Below are 20630 nucleotides of genomic sequence, written 5' to 3'. Positions count from 1 at the left end.
ATGTAGCGGTTCCGAATGACAGCAATATCAGGAAGAAGGAACACGAGAAGCTGGAGAAATACCAAGGGCTCAGAGAAGAGCTCGAGAGGATGTGGAGGGTGAAGGTAACGGTGGTCCCCGTGGTAATCGGAGCACTAGGTGCGGTGACTCCCAAGCTAGGCGAGTGGCTCCAGCAGATCCCGGGAACAACATCGGAGATCTCTGTCCAGAAGAGCGCAGTCCTGGGAACAGCTAAGATACTGCGCAGGACCCTCAAGCTCCCAGGTGAACCGTTCGATACAGTGCTTTCGGTTCGGTACGCATATGTATCGAACAATACAACATTTGTAATTTATTTTATCAACTTTCCTTCTGACGATGCTGTCTGTGTTGAGCGCTCAGTGAATCTGCGTTCGACTACTCTGCCTAGGGTCGACAGTGCAGCCTAGGCGGAGTAGTCGAACGCAGATTCACTGAGCGCTCAACACAGACAGCATCGTCAGAAGGAAGAGCGCAGGGCAAGCTAGCGAGACAGAAGTTAAGCTCTCCTTACAACATGGACCTCCCCCACTCTCATTCAGATCTGGCGTTTGGAATTATTTTGGTTTTCATGTGACGTATGACCCTGAAGGTAAGCGAGTCATGGACTAAAGTAAAACAGTATGTTGGATGTGCCATGCAATGCTCAATTACATGGGTGGGAACTAGTGTGTTAGTGCAGTTAGCTCGTTAACGTGTTGGCCGTCTAGCCCCATGCACGGGGCAATCGGCGGTAGCTCGTTAACGGAGATTTGCCGTGTTGTGGCGTTAAGGTCATTTCAACGAGATTAACCTGAAAGCACTAGTGGGAACACAAAGAATATGACTGCACATTTACGCCGACATCATCCTAGTGCAAAGACAAGTGGAAGCAGAAAAAAAACAAGCAAGCATGCTGCTAACTTTAGCCGAGTCATTTAGACAGCTGTTTAATATGCTGCTGAGAATATAGCCCAGAAGAAGCGGATAGTATAGCTTTTATTTTGGAAAGAGACATTTCTCTGTAATAAACTCTCTTTTCCAAAGATGAGTGATTCCTCAATCAGATACAGGGCTCGCAATATCGCTAGCGATTTTTTCAGTCGGGCTACCAAAATCTATCTCTGCCCTGCCCGTCGGGCTATTGTAGGAAGGGGAAATATATGTCAATGCTTTTGCATTCTTTCGGAAATGTAGCTGGGTTATTATGTCATTGGCATCGGTGAGCCACTGTCAATATGTGACATATTGAAATCGTGTTTGAATTTGCGCTTGTTTTTTTGCTTTCACTTTGCAATCACGCGAACTGTGTATAGAGAGCGACAGCACTGATCTGTGAGTGATGATAATTTGCGCACCAATTCCTCTGACATCGTCTTATTAATCGTTAGCTTACTATGCAAACATGACAAGTGAAATCTCCAGAGGTGGGACCAAGTAAGTCTCAAGTCTTTATCCTCAAGTCTCAAGTCAAGTCTCAAGTAATGTCAGGCAAGTCAGAGTCGAGTCTCAAGTCACTGGTGTAAAAGTCCGAGTCAAGTCACAAGTCTGAAACTTTGAATTTCAAGTCCTTTCGAGTCTTTAAAAAAAAAAAACGAAAAAATAATGTTGCAGTTATGCTAAATGTAAATATTAGACCATGTAATTTTAAAATCTGTGTTTTTCTCAACACATGACAAAATAGTGAACTTAGAAAATATACACAAATTGTGAAATTGCACCTCTTTAAAATGCAGCTCAATTAAACCTAGCTCCAAGAATAATTTTCACCGACAGTTCTGAGATAAGCTGCATGTTATTCTTGGATGCGGTTGTAGGACCAGCTTTAAAATCGCATGACAAAAATATCATACACATTAAAAAAAAACTGTATCACCAACGTAGCCTGGACAACATTTGCTAGTTAGATGAAGTCAGCTATCTCATCTTAGCATATTTATATGCATATTTATAATCATACGGTTCTTGGAGTGAGTGCATACACTCATGAAGTTTAGTAACTTCCGGTCACTGCAACAAGCCCAGGTACAGTTTACCGACAGATGGGTGCAGGACCTTGAAATGCACCGTGTAGAACGAAAGACCATCGTACGTATCATAAGTTTACCAGTCTCACAAATTGTCGTCATAAATACACATTCCTTAACCGTTTATTAATAGGACCTTTGAGCTCAACGGTAATTAATTAGTAGTGGAAATAATTTCTGGTAGCATCACAGAAATGTAGCAGTGACAACAATATTGTATGCTGTAATCGTACTGGGCAATTAGTGATACAAAAAACCTGTTTTATCCTGTGAATAAAAGTATATGTTTTTGTCAATGTACCATAATAACAGAAGCGAAACGCAATATTGTGTCAGGACAATTCACTATTTATGCACAATAAATAAAGGAGCATAGCGCGACAATTTCTGTTCAGCGCCAGACTTGCTTGTAACCTATATCACTAATTATGTTATGAAAATGACGTATTAACTACTAAAAAACACTGACCTTCGTGTAAATGCTTGGAGCAGACTAACCTGTGAGCTGGAGTGTTCTGGGACGTTATATTTGATCTTTGAATGGCTGCAATCCAGGCCATCCGTCGCATCTTTGTTACTTCGGAAACATGGCTTGAACAATTTCTCTTCAACGACGTAATCCGATAACAACCGATCTCTTTACCCGTCGGCTTCCCGTGGCTGTCATGCGACCGGCTATTGCAGTTAATAATACAACGGCTTCTTGACATTTTTGTGTTTCTTTTTATCGCTGTATAACTGATTTTAATTGAAAGCCTGCGTGCGCTAGTACCGCTTGCCACGAGTTCCCAGAATCCTTTGCGGTTCTACCCGTGAATGACGTCACATTTTCAATCTCTATATAATATGCATGTTAAATTTTATATTTGGGGTAAAATATCAAGTCTTTTCAAGTAAACCGGTTCAAGTCCAATTCAAGTCCCAAGTCATTGGTGTAAAAGTCCAAGTCAAGTCACAAGTCTTAGAACATTTTTTCAAGTCAAGTCTAAAGTCATAAAATTAATGACTCGAGTCTGACTCGAGTCCAAGTCATGTGACTCGAGTCCACACCTCTGGAAATCTCCCGCAGTTTAAACATGTGAGAGGTTGATCGCGCAGAGAATCGCTGAGCTTATGTGAGTGCGTGTGTAAAAGCAGCAGGATTTATATTTGACTACGATGACCTGGATGACTGAGAACCTTCACAGACAGATATATATTTTAGTTCTGCTGAGCCAAATAAGACAGGTCAGGGTGAAGAAGTGACAGCCAAAGAAAAGCTTACCACAAAACGGAGAAGTTATAACAAATCAGACTATAAGGCAAAAAGAAAGTGCAGCTTTATGGTTTCATGGACAAAATAATTTCTGTGGCTGCAATATGACAAGCTAAATAACCAGGGCTGCACATAAGTGGTCCGCAGGTGCGCATTCGCTGTCAAAATAAAAAACACGCACAAGGGTTAGGGTTAAATTTAAAAACTGTACTTTTGAGTTAAAATATATATTTATAATTTTAATAAATGACAAATTAAAAAGGCATGAACATTTTTTTTGTATCGAAAAAATATCGAACCGTGACACCAAAGTATCGAACCGAACCGAACCGTGAATTTTGTGTATCGTTGCACCCCTAATATATATATATATATATATATATATATATATATATATATATATACATATATATATATATTAAAAAACACCCAGCACGCCCCTGCGGGCGGTTTATCCTTCAAGCTCGGGTCCTCTACCAGAGGCCTGGGAGCTTGAGGGTCCTGCACAGTATCTTAGCTGTTCCCAGGACTGCGCTCTTCTGGACAGAGATCTCCGATGTTGTTCCCGGGATCTGCTGGAGCCACTCGCCTAGCTTGGGAGTCACCGCACCTAGGGCTCCGATTACCATGGGGACCACCATTACCTTCACCCTCCACATCCTCTCGAGCTCTTCTCTGAGCCCTTGGTATTTCTCCAGCTTCTCGTGTTCCTTCTTCCTGATATTGCTGTCATTCGGAACCGCTACATCGATCACTACGGCCGTCTTCTTCTGTTTGTCTACCACCACTATGTCCGGTTGGTTAGCCACCACCATTTTGTCCGTCTGTATCTGGAAGTCCCACAGGATCTTAGCTCGGTCATTCTCCACCACCCTTGAGGGCATCTCCCATTTTGACCTCGGGACTTCCAGGTTATACTCGGCACAGATGTTCCTGTACACTATGCCGGCCACTTGGTTATGGCGTTCCATGTATGCCTTGCCTGCTAGCATCTTGCACCCTGCTGTTATGTGCTGGATTGTCTCTGGGGCATCTTTACACAGCCTGCACCTGGGGTCTTGCCTGGTGTGATAGACCCCAGCCTCTATGGATCTTGTGCTCAGAGCTTGTTCTTGTGCTGCCATGATTAGTGCCTCTGTGCTGTCTTTCAGTCCAGCTTTGTCCAGCCACTGGTAGGATTTCTGGATATCAGCCACCTCCTCTATCTGCCGGTGGTACATACCGTGCAGGGGCCTGTCCTTCCATGATGGTTCCTCGTCTCCCTCCTCTTTCTTGGGTTTCTGCTGCCTGAGGTATTCACTGAGCACTCGGTCAGTTGGGGCCATCTTCCCAATGTATTCTTGGATGTTCGTTGTCTCATCCTGGACTGTGGTGCTGACACTCACCAGTCCCCGGCCCCCTTCCTTCCGCTTAGCGTACAGCCTCAGGGTGCTGGATTTGGGGTGAAACCCTCCATGCATGGTAAGGAGCTTTCTTGTCTTTATGTCAGTGGCTTCTATCTCCTCCTTTGGCCAGCCTATTACCCCAGCAGGGTACCTGATCACGGGCAGGGCGTACGTGTTGATGGCCCGGATCTTGTTCTTACCATTCAGCTGACTCCTCAGGACTTGCCTGACCCTCTGCAGGTACTTGGTGGTTGCAGCTTTTCTAGCGGCCTCTTCATGGTTCCCATTCGCCTGTGGGATCCCCAAGTACTTGTAACTGTCCTCTATGTCTGCAATGTTGCCTTCTGGTAGTTCAATCCCCTCAGTTCTGACTACCTTCCCTCTCTTTGTTACCATCCGACTACACTTCTCCAGTCCGAACGACATTCCAATGTCATTGCTGTATAGCCTGGTAGTGTGGATCAGTGCTAATCGATGTTCTGCATAGGCCTGAACCCCCCTCATATATATATATATATAGCTGGAACTGACCTGAAAAATAGGATCATGGCCAAGCTTGAAACCTGGATCCCCCGTAGCCGGTTACCAAGATTACGTGAAGTACCCTCAGAAGGTCTGCTAGATGATGTTAATGCAGCACTACGGGCAATACCTACAACCACGATTACCGACACTAACAAGCTGATCTACAATACGGCAGCAGTGATCAGTGAGATGCTTGGCTACAAGTTGAACAGCCACAAGGGGCAGTACCCTCCATGGAGAAGGAGGCTAGAGGGCAAGATCAAAGTAGCACGGAGGGAGGTTAGCCAACTAATGGAGTTGCAGAAAGGTGCGACAAAGAAGGTGCCTAAGAAATACAGCAAGTTGTCCATACCTGAGGCCTTGGAAACTGCCAAGCAAAGACTCACAGCCTTGGCCAGCCGCTTGAGGAGGTACACCAGAGAGATAGAAGGCAGGAGAATAAACCAGCTGTTCTCCACAGAACCAGCAAAGGTGTACTCTCAGTGGCAAGGGAACAATAAGAGAACAGCACCACCAAGGCTGGAGACGGAGCAATACTGGAAGAGCATATGGGAGAAGGATGCAACCCATAACGGCAATGCTCAGTGGCTAGAGGATCTGAGGGCAGACCACAGCGACCTCCCTGAACAGGGTCCAGTAACCATCACAGTGGCAGATATCCAAGAAAGGGTCTCCAGTATGAAGAGTTGGACAGCACCAGGGCCCGACATGGTTCACGCCTACTGGCTGAAGAAGCTGACTGCACTCCACGAGCGTCTGGCAGCACAAATGAACCAGCTGCTAGTTAACGAAAGACACCCGGAATGGCTAACTGAAGGCCGGACGGTCCTGATCCCCAAGGACCCCAAGAAGGGACCGGTCCCCTCCAACTACCGACCAATAACCTGCCTCAGTACTACATGGAAGCTCCTGTCAGGCATCATATCGGCTAAGATGAACAGGCACATGGGTCAATACATGAGCGGGACACAGAAAGGAATTGGCAAGAATACCAGAGGTGCAAAACACCAGCTACTGGTAGACAGAACAATCAGCCGAGACTGCAAGACCAGACTGACCAACCTGTGCACTGCCTGGATTGATTACAAGAAGGCCTATGACTCAATGCCCCACAGCTGGATACTGGAATGCCTAGAATTGTACAAGATCAATGGGACCCTAAGAGCCTTCATCAGGAACTCAATGGGGATGTGGCGTACAACACTAGAGGCCAACTCCAAGCCCATAGCACAAGTTACCATCAAGTGCGGGATCTACCAAGGAGATGCTCTGTCCCCACTGCTGTTCTGCATAGGCCTGAACCCCCTCAGTGAGATCATTAACAAGACTGGCTACGGATACCGACTACGGAACGGAGCAGTTGTCAGCCACCTCCTGTACATGGATGACATCAAGCTGTATGCCAAGAGTGAACGAGACATCGATTCACTGATCCACACTACCAGGCTATACAGCAATGACATTGGAATGTCGTTCGGACTGGAGAAGTGTAGTCGGATGGTAACAAAGAGAGGGAAGGTAGTCAGAACTGAGGGGATTGAACTACCAGAAGGCAACATTGCAGACATAGAGGACAGTTACAAGTACCTGGGGATCCCGCAGGCAAATGGGAACCATGAAGAAGCCGCTAGAAAGGCTGCAACCACCAAGTACCTGCAGAGGGTCAGGCAAGTCCTGAGGAGTCAGCTGAATGGTAAGAACAAGATCCGGGCCATCAACACATACGCCCTGCCCGTGATCAGGTACCCTGCTGGGGTAATAAGCTGGCCAAAGGAGGAGATAGAAGCCACTGACATAAAGACAAGAAAGCTCCTGACCATGCATGGAGGGTTTCACCCCAAGTCCAGCACCCTGAGGCTGTACGCTAAGCGGAAGGAAGGGGGCCGGGGACTGGTGAGTGTCAGCACCACAGTCCAGGATGAGACAACGAACATCCAAGAATACATTGGGAAGATGGCCCCAACTGACCGAGTGCTCAGTGAATACCTCAGGCAGCAGAAACCCAAGAAAGAGGAGGGAGACGAGGAACCATCATGGAAGGACAGGCCCCTGCACGGTATGTACCACCGGCAGATAGAGGAGGTGGCTGATATCCAGAAATCCTACCAGTGGCTGGACAAAGCTGGACTGAAAGACAGCACAGAGGCACTAATCATGGCAGCACAAGAACAAGCTCTGAGTACAAGATCCATAGAGGCTGGGGTCTATCACACCAGGCAAGACCCCAGGTGCAGGCTGTGTAAAGATGCCCCAGAGACTATCCAGCACATAACAGCAGGGTGCAAGATGCTAGCAGGCAAGGCATACATGGAACGCCATAACCAAGTGGCCGGCATAGTGTACAGGAACATCTGTGCCGAGTATAACCTAGAAGTCCCGAGGTCAAAATGGGAGATGCCCCCAAGGGTGGTGGAGAATGACCGAGCTAAGATCCTGTGGGACTTCCAGATACAGACGGACAAAATGGTGGTGGCTAACCAACCGGACATAGTGGTGGTAGACAAACAGAAGAAGACGGCCGTAGTGATCGATGTAGCGGTTCCGAATGACAGCAATATCAGGAAGAAGGAACACGAGAAGCTGGAGAAATACCAAGGGCTCAGAGAAGAGCTCGAGAGGATGTGGAGGGTGAAGGTAACGGTGGTCCCCGTGGTAATCGGAGCACTAGGTGCGGTGACTCCCAAGCTAGGCGAGTGGCTCCAGCAGATCCCGGGAAAAACATCGGAGATCTCTGTCCAGAAGAGCGCAGTCCTGGGAACAGCTAAGATACTGCGCAGGACCCTCAAGCTCCCAGGCCTCTGGTAGAGGACCCGAGCTTGAAGGATAAACCGCCCGCAGGGGCGTGCTGGGTGTTTTTTTTTTATATTAGGGGTGCAACGATACACAAAATTCACGGTTCGGTTCGGTTCGATACTTTGGTGTCACGGTTCGATATTTTTTCGATACAAAAAATGTTCATGCATTTTTAATTTGTCATTTATTAAAATTATAAATATATATTTTAACTCAAAAGTACAGTTTTTAAATTTAACCCTCACCCTTGTGCGTGTTTTTTATTTTGACAGCGAATGCGCACCTTCGGACCACTTATGTGCAGCCCTGGTTATTTAGCTCGTCATATTGCAGCCACAGAAATTATTTTGTCCATGAAACCATAAAGCTGCACTTTCTTTTTGCCTTATAGTCTGATTTGTCATAACTTCTCCGTTTTGTGGTAAGCTTTTCTTTGGCTGTCACTTCTTCACCCTGACCTGTCTTATTTGGCTCAGCAGAACTGAAATGCTTTTACACACGCACTCACATAAGCTCAGCGATTCTCTGCGCGATCAACCTCTCACATGTTTAAGCTGCGGGAGATTTCACTTGTCATGTTTGCATAGTAAGCTAACGATTAATAAGACGATGTCAGAGGAATTGGTGCACAAATTATCATCACTCACAGATCAGTGCTGTCGCTCTCTATACACAGTTCGCACGATTGCAAAGTGAAAGCAAAAAAACAAGCGCAAATTCAAACGCGATTTCAATATGTCACATATCGACAGTGGCTCACCGATGCCAATGACATAATTACCCAGCTACATTTCCAAAAGAATGCAAAAGCATTGACATATATTTTTCCTACAATAGCCCGACGGGCAGGGCAGAGATAGATTTTGGTAGCCCGACTGAAAAAATCGCTAGCTCCGGGACGTCGGGCTAGCGATATTGCAAGCCCTGTATCTGATTGAGGAATCACTCATCTTTGGAAAAGAGAGTTTATTACAGAGAAATGGCTCTTTCCAAAATAAAAGCTATACTATCCGTTTCTTCTGGGATATATTGTCAGCAGCATAAGGAGAATCATGTGCTAACAGCTGTCTAAATGACTCGGCTAAAGTTAGTAGCATGCTTGCTTTTTTTTGTCTGCTTCCACTTGTCTTTGCACTAGGATGATGTCGGCGTAAATGTGCAGTCATATTCTTTGTGTTCCCACTAGTGCTTTCAGGTTAATCTCGTTGAAATGACCTTAACGCCACAACACGGCAAATCTCCGTTAACGAGCTACCGCCGATCGCTCCGTGCATGGGGCTAGACGGCCAACACGTTAACGAGCTAACTGCCCTAACACACTAGTTCACACCAATGTAATTGAGCATTGCATGGCACATCCAACATACTGTTTTACTTTAGTCCATGACGCGCTTACCTTCAGGGTCATACGTCACATGAAAACCAAAATAATTCCAAACGCCAGATCTGAATGAGAGTGGGGGAGGTCCATCTTGCAAGGAGAGCTTAACTTCTGTCTCGCTAGCTTGCCCTGCGCTCTTCCTTCTGACTATGCTGTCTGTGTTGAGCGCTCAGTGGATCTGCGCTCGACAGTGCAGCCTAGGCGGAGTAGTCGAACACAGATTCACTGAGCGCTTAACACAGACAGCATCGTCAGAAGGAAAATTGATAAAATAAATTACAAATGTTGTATTGTTCGATACATATGCGTACCGAACCGAAAGCACTGTATCGAACGATTCAATATCGATACGAATATCGTTGCACCCCTAATATATATATATATATATATATATATATATATATATATATATATATATATATATATATATATATATATATATATATATATATAGAGAGAGAGAGAGAGAGAGAGAGATATAGATATATATATATATATATAGATATATGTGTGTGCAGTGAATTGTTAGTATGTTGGAAAATCAATCTGGGTAAGGGAGCAGTGTCCTTTGTAGCCAGTAAGGTCAGTAACAGATTTGTCTTTTTTTATAGTTTCTAAATACGAAAGGCCATGATGAAACTTTCGTTTACATTTATTTGATAAGCTGTTATTCCCCAGCATGATCTAACAAATCTCTAAGGTCTTCTTCTAATGCCAGGAATGTTTGGTTTTGTCAGTCTTCCAGTGCTTTAATGATGTTTAGTGAGGCTTGTATGCAGGCTCACTTAACTTGCCTTGTCATGCTTTGTACAGAACTAATCCAAAGCATTTTAGAGTGGAATGTGTTGTCTGTCTCAGAAACTTTCTGTTAATGATGATGCAGAGATATTCTGTGTTAAGAAAAATAACCTGACGTCTGACAGTCTCTGGGAACTCTGATGCCATTTTTCACACTATCGCAACGCTATTGATGATTGATGTGAACACCGAATGAAACTCCTAATTACTATTCTTGTGATTTACTGCATGTATTGCTTGAATAAACCTGTTGGGATGTCTTTGTCTTGTCTCCCTTCCCTCACCCCATCCGGGCAGATGTCTGCTCCTCCCTCAGCCTGGTTCTGCTTCTTGTTAGAAGGGAGTTTTTCCTTCCCACTGTTGCCAAAATGCTTGCTCATAGGGGGTCATATGATTGTTGGGGTTTTCTCTGTTTTCTTTGTGTTATTGTAGGGTCTTTACCTTACAATATAAAGGGCCTTGAGGCAACTGTTGTTGTGACTGTATAAATACATTGAATAGTCAGGTGTACAGGGGTTCCTAATAAAGTGCCTAGTTACTGTCAGTCACATTAGAGAGGATGCTTTTGAGTCCATTTTGAACCATCTATATCTTTCCTGTTTGCTTTCTTTAGATCAACAGGATGAACAGCTATCTCTCATCTTTTATGTCTCTGTGCTCCGAGATTATCAAGCTTTGGCTTTTTCTTTAAATCAGACAAGAAAGGCATGTTTTTTTATTCAAAAGTGTGACAAGAAAAGTAGAACTCAAAAAGAGAAAAACTGTTTGACAGTGAGCATAATGGAACACATTCAAATACACAAAAACAGATGGCAATGATAGAAACTGGACTATAAACTGATTACATTTTTAAGAACTGTTATCAACACATATACTGAACATGGATAGACAGTGCATTTGATTGTGAGTAGCAACCTCCAGAGTTTAAAAATATTCATGCAAACATAGCAAAAACTGCAATTTCTGCATTTACCACTTGAGTCTAAAAGCGCATCAATCCCTGTAGACTGCCATGTTAAGGTGCCGAACTTTACACAATTAAAAATTATGATCACATTATAAGAAATTGATTGTTTGTCCCATTTATAAAAATGGTTTCAAATAACCTACCTGTATGAAAAATTGCTTTAAGATTAGGGGCATGGCTGGTTTAGCTGATAACTTTCTAATGAAACTCTCCTCAGAGTCAGTCAGGACACTGAATTGGGCCTTTTCAACATGTTTGTCCCTTTTTGAGCAGTTGTAAATGACTTCTCTGACAATTTATATGGTCTTCTTGGTGGTAGAGAACTCCAAGAATTTTGTGCTTCAGCTTTGTTCAATGAAATACTGGTATTTTATTAATCTTTCACCTATCAGAAGTGGCTAATATATACATCAACATTGCATTATGGATGTGCACATTATGGAGCTTATTAGTATTAGAGTTAATAACCACTCCACCCTCATGTCCAAATACGGACACTTGTGGTTAAAGCCGTCAGACACAAGCCAAAACGCTCACACTGATGCTTCTGTGCCCATCCATTTAGACAAAGTTTCCAACATGGCTTTCTGTAGATTCAAGCCGTCAAAAGGTCTAGTTTGCTCATATGTGATTCAAAGCAGAGGTTTACTTGGCAGTAAAGAAGTAAACTTTATGACTGTTTAATTCTTTCCAGCTTTTTGGGGGGCGATTTGAGATTTGTGATTCTTTTAAATACAAGAAAAATATCTAGTGGAAACATTGTTAGTGTGAAGCTGACTGTGATTAATGATTCTGATGATTCTGTTTTCTGTTTCTACCATCCATTAATCCATGGCCAGCTGTCTGTGTATTTGGACAAGAGCTCCCATCAAGCCCTCATGGCTGCACTGAGGGAAGCTGTTACCCTGCAACAGGAAACCTCCTGATTGGACGTGCTGTCAATCTAACGGCCACCTCTACTTGCGGCCTTAATGGACCAGAGCGATATTGTATTGTCAGTCATCTGCAGGTCAGTCACACACAAACTCCTGAATGTAAAGTGTAAAGAGCGAATGCAAAGAGCATACCCACATTCATTCTGAGCATGAATTGGGAATAAGTGGTAATAGCTTCTCATTATATTTGAAGATCCAGGTAATAACAGACCACACAAGTACATCGTTTTCTTCCTTTATTTGAATTTACCGATTGATTTTTCTACAGCTGTTTTTTTTTTATATGCACTCTGCTTGACTCTCACTCATCACATTGCCATGTATTGTGAGGGAAATTGCAATGTGAATGTGTTATAGACAGGACATGCCAACTCATTTTTCTTTGCACTACTCAGTCTGCCATGTATTGTGAGGGAAATTGCAGACTGAGTAGTGCAAAGAAAAATGAGTTGGCATGTCCTGTCTATAACACATTCATCCATCTTCATCGTTCCCTCTGCACTACTCCATCTTCAATTGTTCATTTGTCTGTTTGTTTGCAGCCTTGTTTCAATGAGCAACACTCGCTGCACAGGCCCCAGGTGTAGATACACAAGTCAGCCACACCTTCTTTACCTATATGCTTTCACCTCTCTCTTTCTCTTTTTTGTATGTGTTTTTTTTTTTTGTGGAGCTATGCTAGTACACATGTATATGATGCGGATGTTTTAGTGAAATAAAGCAACTGCAGTTATTCAGGACAAAATGATGTTATAGTGTTCATTTCTGCAACGTGCAACTTTTTTTTTTCTGTTTACAATAATACGTCTCCCAGCATGTTCACCATGCTGTTGTCGTTTACGCTGCCTCCATTCATGCATTTCCGTTCGTCTGCATGTATGTGCCTGCTCTTCCTTTGCCTCAGGGTAGGAATATTCACCACATTCAACTTCCAGCTCAGCAAGACAGCCTTCTACTGCAGTGATAGGAAAGGTATAGGGTTCAGATTGTAATCAGTCACGTAGGAGCTTCAAATTGATATCATAGCGGCATCTACTAAAAATCTCTGAGAAATCTGCATCTCAGCGACTACTAGGAGGCTTGGGTGTAGCACTGGCGGTTCTTACCCAGGTTTTCTGTACTACAATGGTTGTTCACTTCACTTTTTCTTTATTTTTATTTCTGTTGGCTGTAAAAAATCTTACAAATTGTATTTTTCTCTAAGAGTTAAAATATGATCCAAAACAGGACACGTGTTTGATGACCTTATATAAAATTTGTACATAGACAAATTCTCTGTTTGTGTCAAGCGGCGGCTGTGTAAAGGCAAGAGAGGACCCAAATGCACGGCTCTAGACACACGGGGATGAACTCAAAGGCAGGTCTTTATTAACAGGAACATAAGAAGTCATACAAACACTATACTGGGAGCAACTAAAGCTGAGGCGCTGGGAAGACACGGTAAATGCACACAACCTAGAGGGACGACGCAACACAGAACAAAGGGACACTCTGACATAAATACACAGAAGGTAACGAGGGAAGTGGGAACACACGGGGAACACAGCTGAAGACAATTACTCATGACCGAGCAGGGAGGACACGAAACTGAAAATACTGACACCAAGATGTGGACCTTAAACACAACACAGTACACAGAGATGAGCACAGAGAGGCAGAGAGAGAGGCAGAGAACAAGGATGAATACGAGGGGATGAGGAGAACACAGAACACAAAGGACGGGAACACAGTACCAGAACAAACACCACAATAAAAGCATGGACACAGGGGGAATCCAAATACCAAACCAAACAATCCAATGGACATAAGGAACAAAATACAAAACTACAGGAAAACTAAGAACACTGGGTCAAAATGACCCAGGACCATGACAGTTTGAGTTATGTACTGTATGTCCAGGTGGAGACACAGATCCCTTTGAGGAAGGTATGAAGGAGCATGAGGGCCAAAGAAATTAAATGAAGTACAATAATAAAATACATTTTAGTTTTTTGCACGTTGAAATGAATTTCACTGGATTTTTAAGATTGTAATCTTTTCAAAATTAATATAAATTTTGATAATAACGTTAATATTTCCATCACCTCTTTCATTGGATTGCATAGGGGGAATCCCTGGATTACCTTAGCAGGTGGATAGCCAACTTTGTGTGACTGCTTATTGTGATTGCTGAGTTTAGTTTAAGTGAATCCAGGTAACAGAAAAATACCCTTGTCGTGTTGAACTTGTGTTGTAGTACAGGGCCTTGTTCATCATTTCCCGCCGAGCTGTGTTTTATTTCTCTAAAAATGAACACTGGCTAGTGTATGTGTTAGTTTAAATTGCTTCAGTTGCGCTTTGTTATTCATTGCACTTTGTCCACTGTTGAGTTCCCTTTTTATCTTCTGTTTGGATATGTAGGCATTGTTTTTCTTTTTTTGTTGGATTACTGCCTCAAAAAGGTTTATTTATTATGCTTATTAATTTGGGTCTACCTTCGGATTACACTGTTCCCACTTTGTGTCATTGAAGATTCAAATGCATTTAGGAGCTGCACGCACACCAGTTGTATTAAAGACTTTCAGAAATTGAGAAGAAAAAGGAAGAAAGTCATAGAGAGAAGATTGTGTGCAGGAGAAAGGATAATATGAATTTCACTTGTGGGGCTGAGGTAAAAAGAAACACAAATGATGAATCAAAGTGGTAGTTAATTTTAAAAAAGTAAAACAATCTCTGCATTATAGCAAAACAATGTTCTCAAAACAGCATCAAACCTAGGTGGGTGCATCGCTGACCACGACTGACTAATTAGTGATAAATATGAGCTGATCACAGGGAGTGAGGCTCGCCAGCTACAGCTTTAAAGTGTTTTTGAAATGTGTTGTCCTTACATAGCAATCCACAAAAATAAAAATAAAAAGAATTCACTTCAGTTATTCTCCCACCACTGTCACCAAAACACCCCCAAACCATAACATTTCTATGCTTGCTGGAAAGATAACCATTCTTGTAATGTATGCTGTATGTTATTTTTCCTCTTGCTTATTAGCTCAGGGCCTTCTCATTCTATTTTTGTTATAGTCATTTTGAAGGTTTTGGTTATTACCTACATGTATTAGTCTTTATCTTATAAGACTAAAGGAAAAAAACCCAACAATATTCTAAAGACCTCCACATGGTATAATGATAGCTGCAGAGGTAGTGGGTTGACGTACCTACGAGCGCTCATTCAATCAAATCATTGCTTTAAAAAAATCAGCACAACAGTTTTTTAGTTTTTCTAAAGTAATTAGAAAAGGCTACTTTATATATATGTGCACATGCACATGGATATACATGTGCATGTGCACACATAAACATCCAAGTTGAAATAGTGTGTATGTGTGAATGGATACACGCACGGTATATCCAGCATGCCTTCTTTTCAATTCTCAGCCGAGTCTCATTAACAGCCATGCTGTTGTTAGCAGCTTAATCGCTCTTGACAACCTAATTTATCAGCTCTGGAATCTACTGTTTCTCTTGCCAACATACCCTCATCATCCCACTCTGGTGTGCCCTCTTTCCCTCCACGTACTCCCCTTTTTATGGCCCCCTCTCAAATTGAGCCCTTTTTTTGCTCTTTCTCAGCATCTCTCTCACTCCCTGGATCTCTTAACTTACTACCTCCCCTCCAAGCACATTTGTCCTTCATCCCTGTTGCTCTTTGACACTCTGCTGCAGATTCTCTGCTCTTATCTGCATCTTTCACTGTCTGCCTTTTTTGAAACCACCCTTCATTCAAACTCATGCCTTTGACCTTGATCACATGGTTTTATTTCTCCCATAATCTCTGATTTCAAGTGTCCACCTTCACTCCTGCCTCATGTGTGTCAGTCTGTTTTTTCTTCTTCCTGTACTTTCTCCTCCTACTCCTAGACTTGGACTTTTTTGCAACTCTTTTATGTTGCTTATGCAAAAATTCTGTTACAGTGTTAAGCAAAAAGAGCTTCTTTTTTTATTTGTGCATTTCATCCCGTAGTAGAAGTAGCCTGAGAACCTGTTAGATCTCCTGTTGTTGATATACTTTTAGTGAAATGTCCTAATAATATTTGATGGTATTTAGTCAGTGTTAAGGTTTTGTTGAAAGGATGTTCTGTTACCTAAATTTGGTTGAAAAGTAACAATCTGTAATCTCCTCAGATGACAATCAGACCGCCTTGGACTTTTCATGTTTGTATATTTAGTACCATGACAGAGAGTTGGCATGCTCCTTCTGATGATGAATGTTGGATTTTTGGCAGACTTAAATAGAATGAGGACACTCATTCATGGCCTCCTTCTCTCCTACTTTCTTTGTTTGATGCTTCTCCTCCCTTTCTTCAATACCATAACCATGAAAGCCTTGCTTTCTATTTTAACAATTGAACTTTTTTTGAACTTAAATTTGTTGTTACTTTTAAAAAGAAAACTTTTTTCTGTTTCCTCAGCAACCAGAGAAGTGTTTTGAGTGCAACTCCCAGCATCCCTACGACCCGAACGTACACTCGAACAGCCACCGCATTGAAAATGTGATCTACCTCACAGACAGCAACAGAGTCAACACCTGGTGGCAATCTGTCCATGGTGTGTGTGTGCGTGTGTGTAATAACAGTTAAAAAAACCCAAACATGATCAGTGTGTTCATTGTTTGCCTCCATCCTCATATATTTATATGTATGTGTGTCTGTGAAGAATATGTTTCCTTAGATTGTGATGCACTGTATGAATAACCTGGGGACCTCTAGTGATGTGCAGTAATTATCCAGGTTGTCTGTGATGTTAACCCTGTGTGAATCTGTGATGTATCTGTAAGTTTCAATTCATGTTAATATTTCTACCGCTACGATCAGCATACTGTGGACACTTCTAAATCAGTCTAACTCTAAATCAAAGTTTGGACAGCATTTTGAAGACAACTTCACATTTCTTATGTTTCAGCATATGGACCCACTTACAGGTAGGCCAAGGTCAAATCTTGAAGGATGATGAGAATGATAACAAGCGTAGCCACAGATGTCAATAGGCCCATATAAAGTACAGACTTTTCTTACTCCATGTTTTTCTGTTTTCAGAGAAACAGACATGGAAAAATTTCTAAATCAGATAAACTCTCCGGGTTGAACTAACCCCACGTCAATAGGTATTACACCTACACCAGAATAATACATCTAGACAGCAAAATAATACGAAGGCAAATGGTCCTTCACAGAAAGGTTACTGGGTAAAGGTACTGATGCTACATTTGAGTTCCTGTGGGAGTAAGAGCAGGACTCTGGTATTTCTCGAATGAGGGAAATCTGAAAAGAAAAAAGGTAAAGGTCTGCAACAGTCAATCGACATTCATCAACAGTTATTTTCTCCACAGGCCAGGAGAGTGTCAGCATCAGACTGAACCTGGAGGCTGAATTCCACTTTACACATCTCATCATGAAGTTTAAGGTACATGCACTTTTCTTTCATGTGTGGGTAGCTCCATGTGTTGTATACCTCTGTTGGATGTGCAATACTGTATGTGTTTAAGCACGTCAAAGGACATAATTCTTCAGGTGTGTGTTTGTTATGTACACTGAGAAGTGTGGTGGCTGCATTCCATCAGGCAGAAATCCTTTATCTGTGTGTACAGCAAATGAAAGGTTCAGATAAATCTTTCGTACTCTGTCTCCTCAGACTTTCCGACCTGCAGCTCTGGTCATTGAGCGTTCAGCTGACTTTGGCCGAACATGGCGTCCCTACCGCTACTATGCCTCCAACTGTACCAGAACCTTCCCCAGCATTCCTGCCAATGGCTTGCACCATATCAATGACATCATCTGTGAGGAACGCTACTCTGACATCGAACCCTCCACTAATGGAGAGGTAAAAAGTTTAAAAAGTACCTGTAGTAGTAAAGAGGCATGAAGAAGAAGAAGAAACAAAGTTCAGCACTTTTGCTCTTTGTTAACCTTTCTGCATCTTTTAGATTTAAGCCCACTTAAGGACTCAGTGTAATTTATACAAAAGTACTTTCTTTATATTCCTATATATAGGAAAATGCACAGTAGGCAGCACAGCGATTTATTCAAACGTGCAAGTAGAAATATGGTGTACGAGGCAAAGAGCTGAGTATTATTTCTTGACGGGCATTCCAAAGCTCTGTTTTGGCTACCTTTTGTTCCATGACAGAGATTCTATTGGCTGTAGATAATCACCACATGAGACTTGTTCCCACTGATTTTCAGTCCAGATGTTATGGAATTTGGCATACCTCATCTTTTCTTCTCTGTTTGCCTTCTTTATGATTGGCCTTTTGACAGCCACCCTTCCACTGAGACCATTTCTGAGGAAATCAGTGACTAGTATCAACTAAGCATCAACTAAATGAATGAGCTAGGGCTGATTGTATCTCTCAGGTCTTGTATCAGGTCTTTGCTGGATTTTTTTCTCTCTATTTCTTAAGGATAAGACTTTCAGATGCTGTTCATCTGCTGTAGATAATGTTTTTTAGCCCTACCACTGATTTTGTCCTTTACTTGACCTATTTGGATTTTTTCATAGCTTTGTGTGTTAATTGCTGCTTGTAACAAAGTATCGAAAGATTTAATATGTGTTGTTTGTTAAGTTTTTTGTTATGTATAGAAAAAACACTTTTATTCCTTGATTTCGGTTCCCTTTTGTGTTTGAATGATTCTTAGGTCAGTGTTTAGTGGTTTAAAAAAACAAAAAAAATGCTCCTGTGAAAATGGTCATGTACAATGACTCCACTGAAAATGAATGAAATGCACAAAAAGAAAAGAAAGGAACTTTCAGAAAGCCTGAAGAACAATTGTCTCTTTAAAAAATTACAAAAAAGATCTGGCTGCTTGGAAGTAAAGTATAAAGGAATGAGTGGTGGCTCAAGAATTCTGCAAAGTACTGCAACTCTAATCTTTTAGAGCAGCTTAGCACTATGGAGTTTTCAGCAAAGTAGGTTAAATGACACGTTTATAGTGGGATATTTTCAGCCTGCTTCACAGGGCAACATTTGCTGGAAACTGTCGTATGTGTTCATGGTAATGAAAGAGCATGTCAGTTTGGCCCTTACCACTTTACACCATCTACCCAAACGTCATTTATATCTGTAATATGTTTGTAGCTCAACATTAATGCATAAAAATACAATGTTTTGGATGAAGGGCACGATCTGACAACTCAAGTGAAGGTCTTATGATTTCTTCTAAAATAATATAACATGCATTTGGTGCTAACAGTTTGCAGTATGTTTAAATGCTAAGGGTCCCTGGAGAGGACAAATACACCTTTTACATGCTTTAAATTGCAACCAAAACAACTCACTCCTAAAGTTTGTCAGGAATCACACTTGATCAGCAAGCAACTGCCATCTGATTTCATCTGAACCATGGCCCATGTAATTTTCCGCATATAGCACCATAGCACATTTAAGGAAGATGAGAATCTTGCAAAAAAAAAAAAAGGGGTGTCTCCCACTCTTCATGTAATATCAGGCCATTATTTTATTTGAAATCATGTGGTCATTTCACAATAAAACCCAGCATTTGCTTAAATGCTTGGTTTGTGTTTCTGGAAATAAGTGAGGAAATGCACTACTGGTTAGACCTCGCTCACGTGGTGGAGCAGGTCATCTGCTAATCAAAAGGTTGGCGGTTCGATCCCACCAGTCTGCAAAGGTCTTTGGGCAAGATACAAACCCCAAGTTGCTCTTCAATGCATCCTTCAGAGTGTGAATGTGTGTGAATGTTAGATAGAAAGAGCATAGAAAAAAGACAAAGTGCTTTGAATGCTCAGGGTAGAAAAGCACTGTATAACAACATTTACCATATAAACATAGCGTGTTTCTTTAAAGCACACTGAGTGGTTAAAAAATATGACTCGAACTTTATAAGCGCAGTTGGAAGATATCAAGGTATATGTGACCAGTCATTGCATATTTTCCATTTTGTGCAAATTTTTGTTTAACATTTGTTGAATATTTATAGAATTTCCTTAATACTGCAGTCTAATGAAAACATCTCTTCTTTTATTTAAGGTTATTTATAAAGTGCTGGATCCTGCCATTCCAGTGAAAGACCCCTACAGGTTAGATATTCAAGGTCTGTGAACACTTTTCATTCATTAAATGCATATAGTATTCTCATATATGTTCCCCATAGAGAGATTGTATGCATGAGGAATTTCATACAGAAAATGCCGAACCTTATTCCTTATGAAATAAGACACCGCATTTTTAAAATTCTGTATTCTACCAAGCTCCTGCTGCAAATAAAAGCTTCAAATGCTTCCTGTCTCTGATATTTGTTTAGCTGAGTCGTCTGGATAATGAAAAAGTCATACTGATGTTCACAGAAAACTTTGCACTTAGAATGGAGTTGCATCAAAAGAGCCACATTTGGACATAATTATGTTTTGACTTTGATGAAATCTTAACCAGAGATAAATGGATTGTGTGAACCATCACTGACCTCACTGACACGCATTCATCCCAAACAAAAACTAGCAAACAGTACAAACTGGTGTTGGGAACACTCTGTTTTGTTACCTAGCAGTCGCACCTATGGCAACGTATCCACTGT

At 42.0% G+C, this 20630-nt stretch overlaps 1 protein-coding gene across 2 annotated transcripts in view; it reads left to right on the top strand.

The window, feature by feature from the left end:
* Positions 1-20630, top strand: part of lamb2l (laminin, beta 2-like) — a 68173-nt gene that overhangs the window by 23539 nt on the left and 24004 nt on the right. For both annotated transcript variants that reach the window (XM_086277134.1, XM_086277133.1), the window contains exons 3-7: positions 11968-12137; positions 16512-16647; positions 17429-17502; positions 17731-17919; positions 20087-20150. In XM_086277134.1, coding sequence (XP_086133260.1) covers positions 11968-12137; positions 16512-16647; positions 17429-17502; positions 17731-17919; positions 20087-20150 — 633 coding nt within the window. The remainder of the gene's footprint in view (positions 1-11967; positions 12138-16511; positions 16648-17428; positions 17503-17730; positions 17920-20086; positions 20151-20630) is intronic.

This window comes from Aulonocara sp. 'chitande type north' Nkhata Bay, linkage group LG20 (genome assembly GCF_057382095.1).
Source record: "Aulonocara sp. 'chitande type north' Nkhata Bay isolate Kocher_YH1m ecotype deep benthic linkage group LG20, A_spYH_male_GT1.1, whole genome shotgun sequence".
Lineage (NCBI taxonomy): Eukaryota > Metazoa > Chordata > Actinopteri > Cichliformes > Cichlidae > Aulonocara > Aulonocara sp. 'chitande type north' Nkhata Bay.
This window is presented reverse-complemented; position numbering and strand designations above follow the sequence as displayed.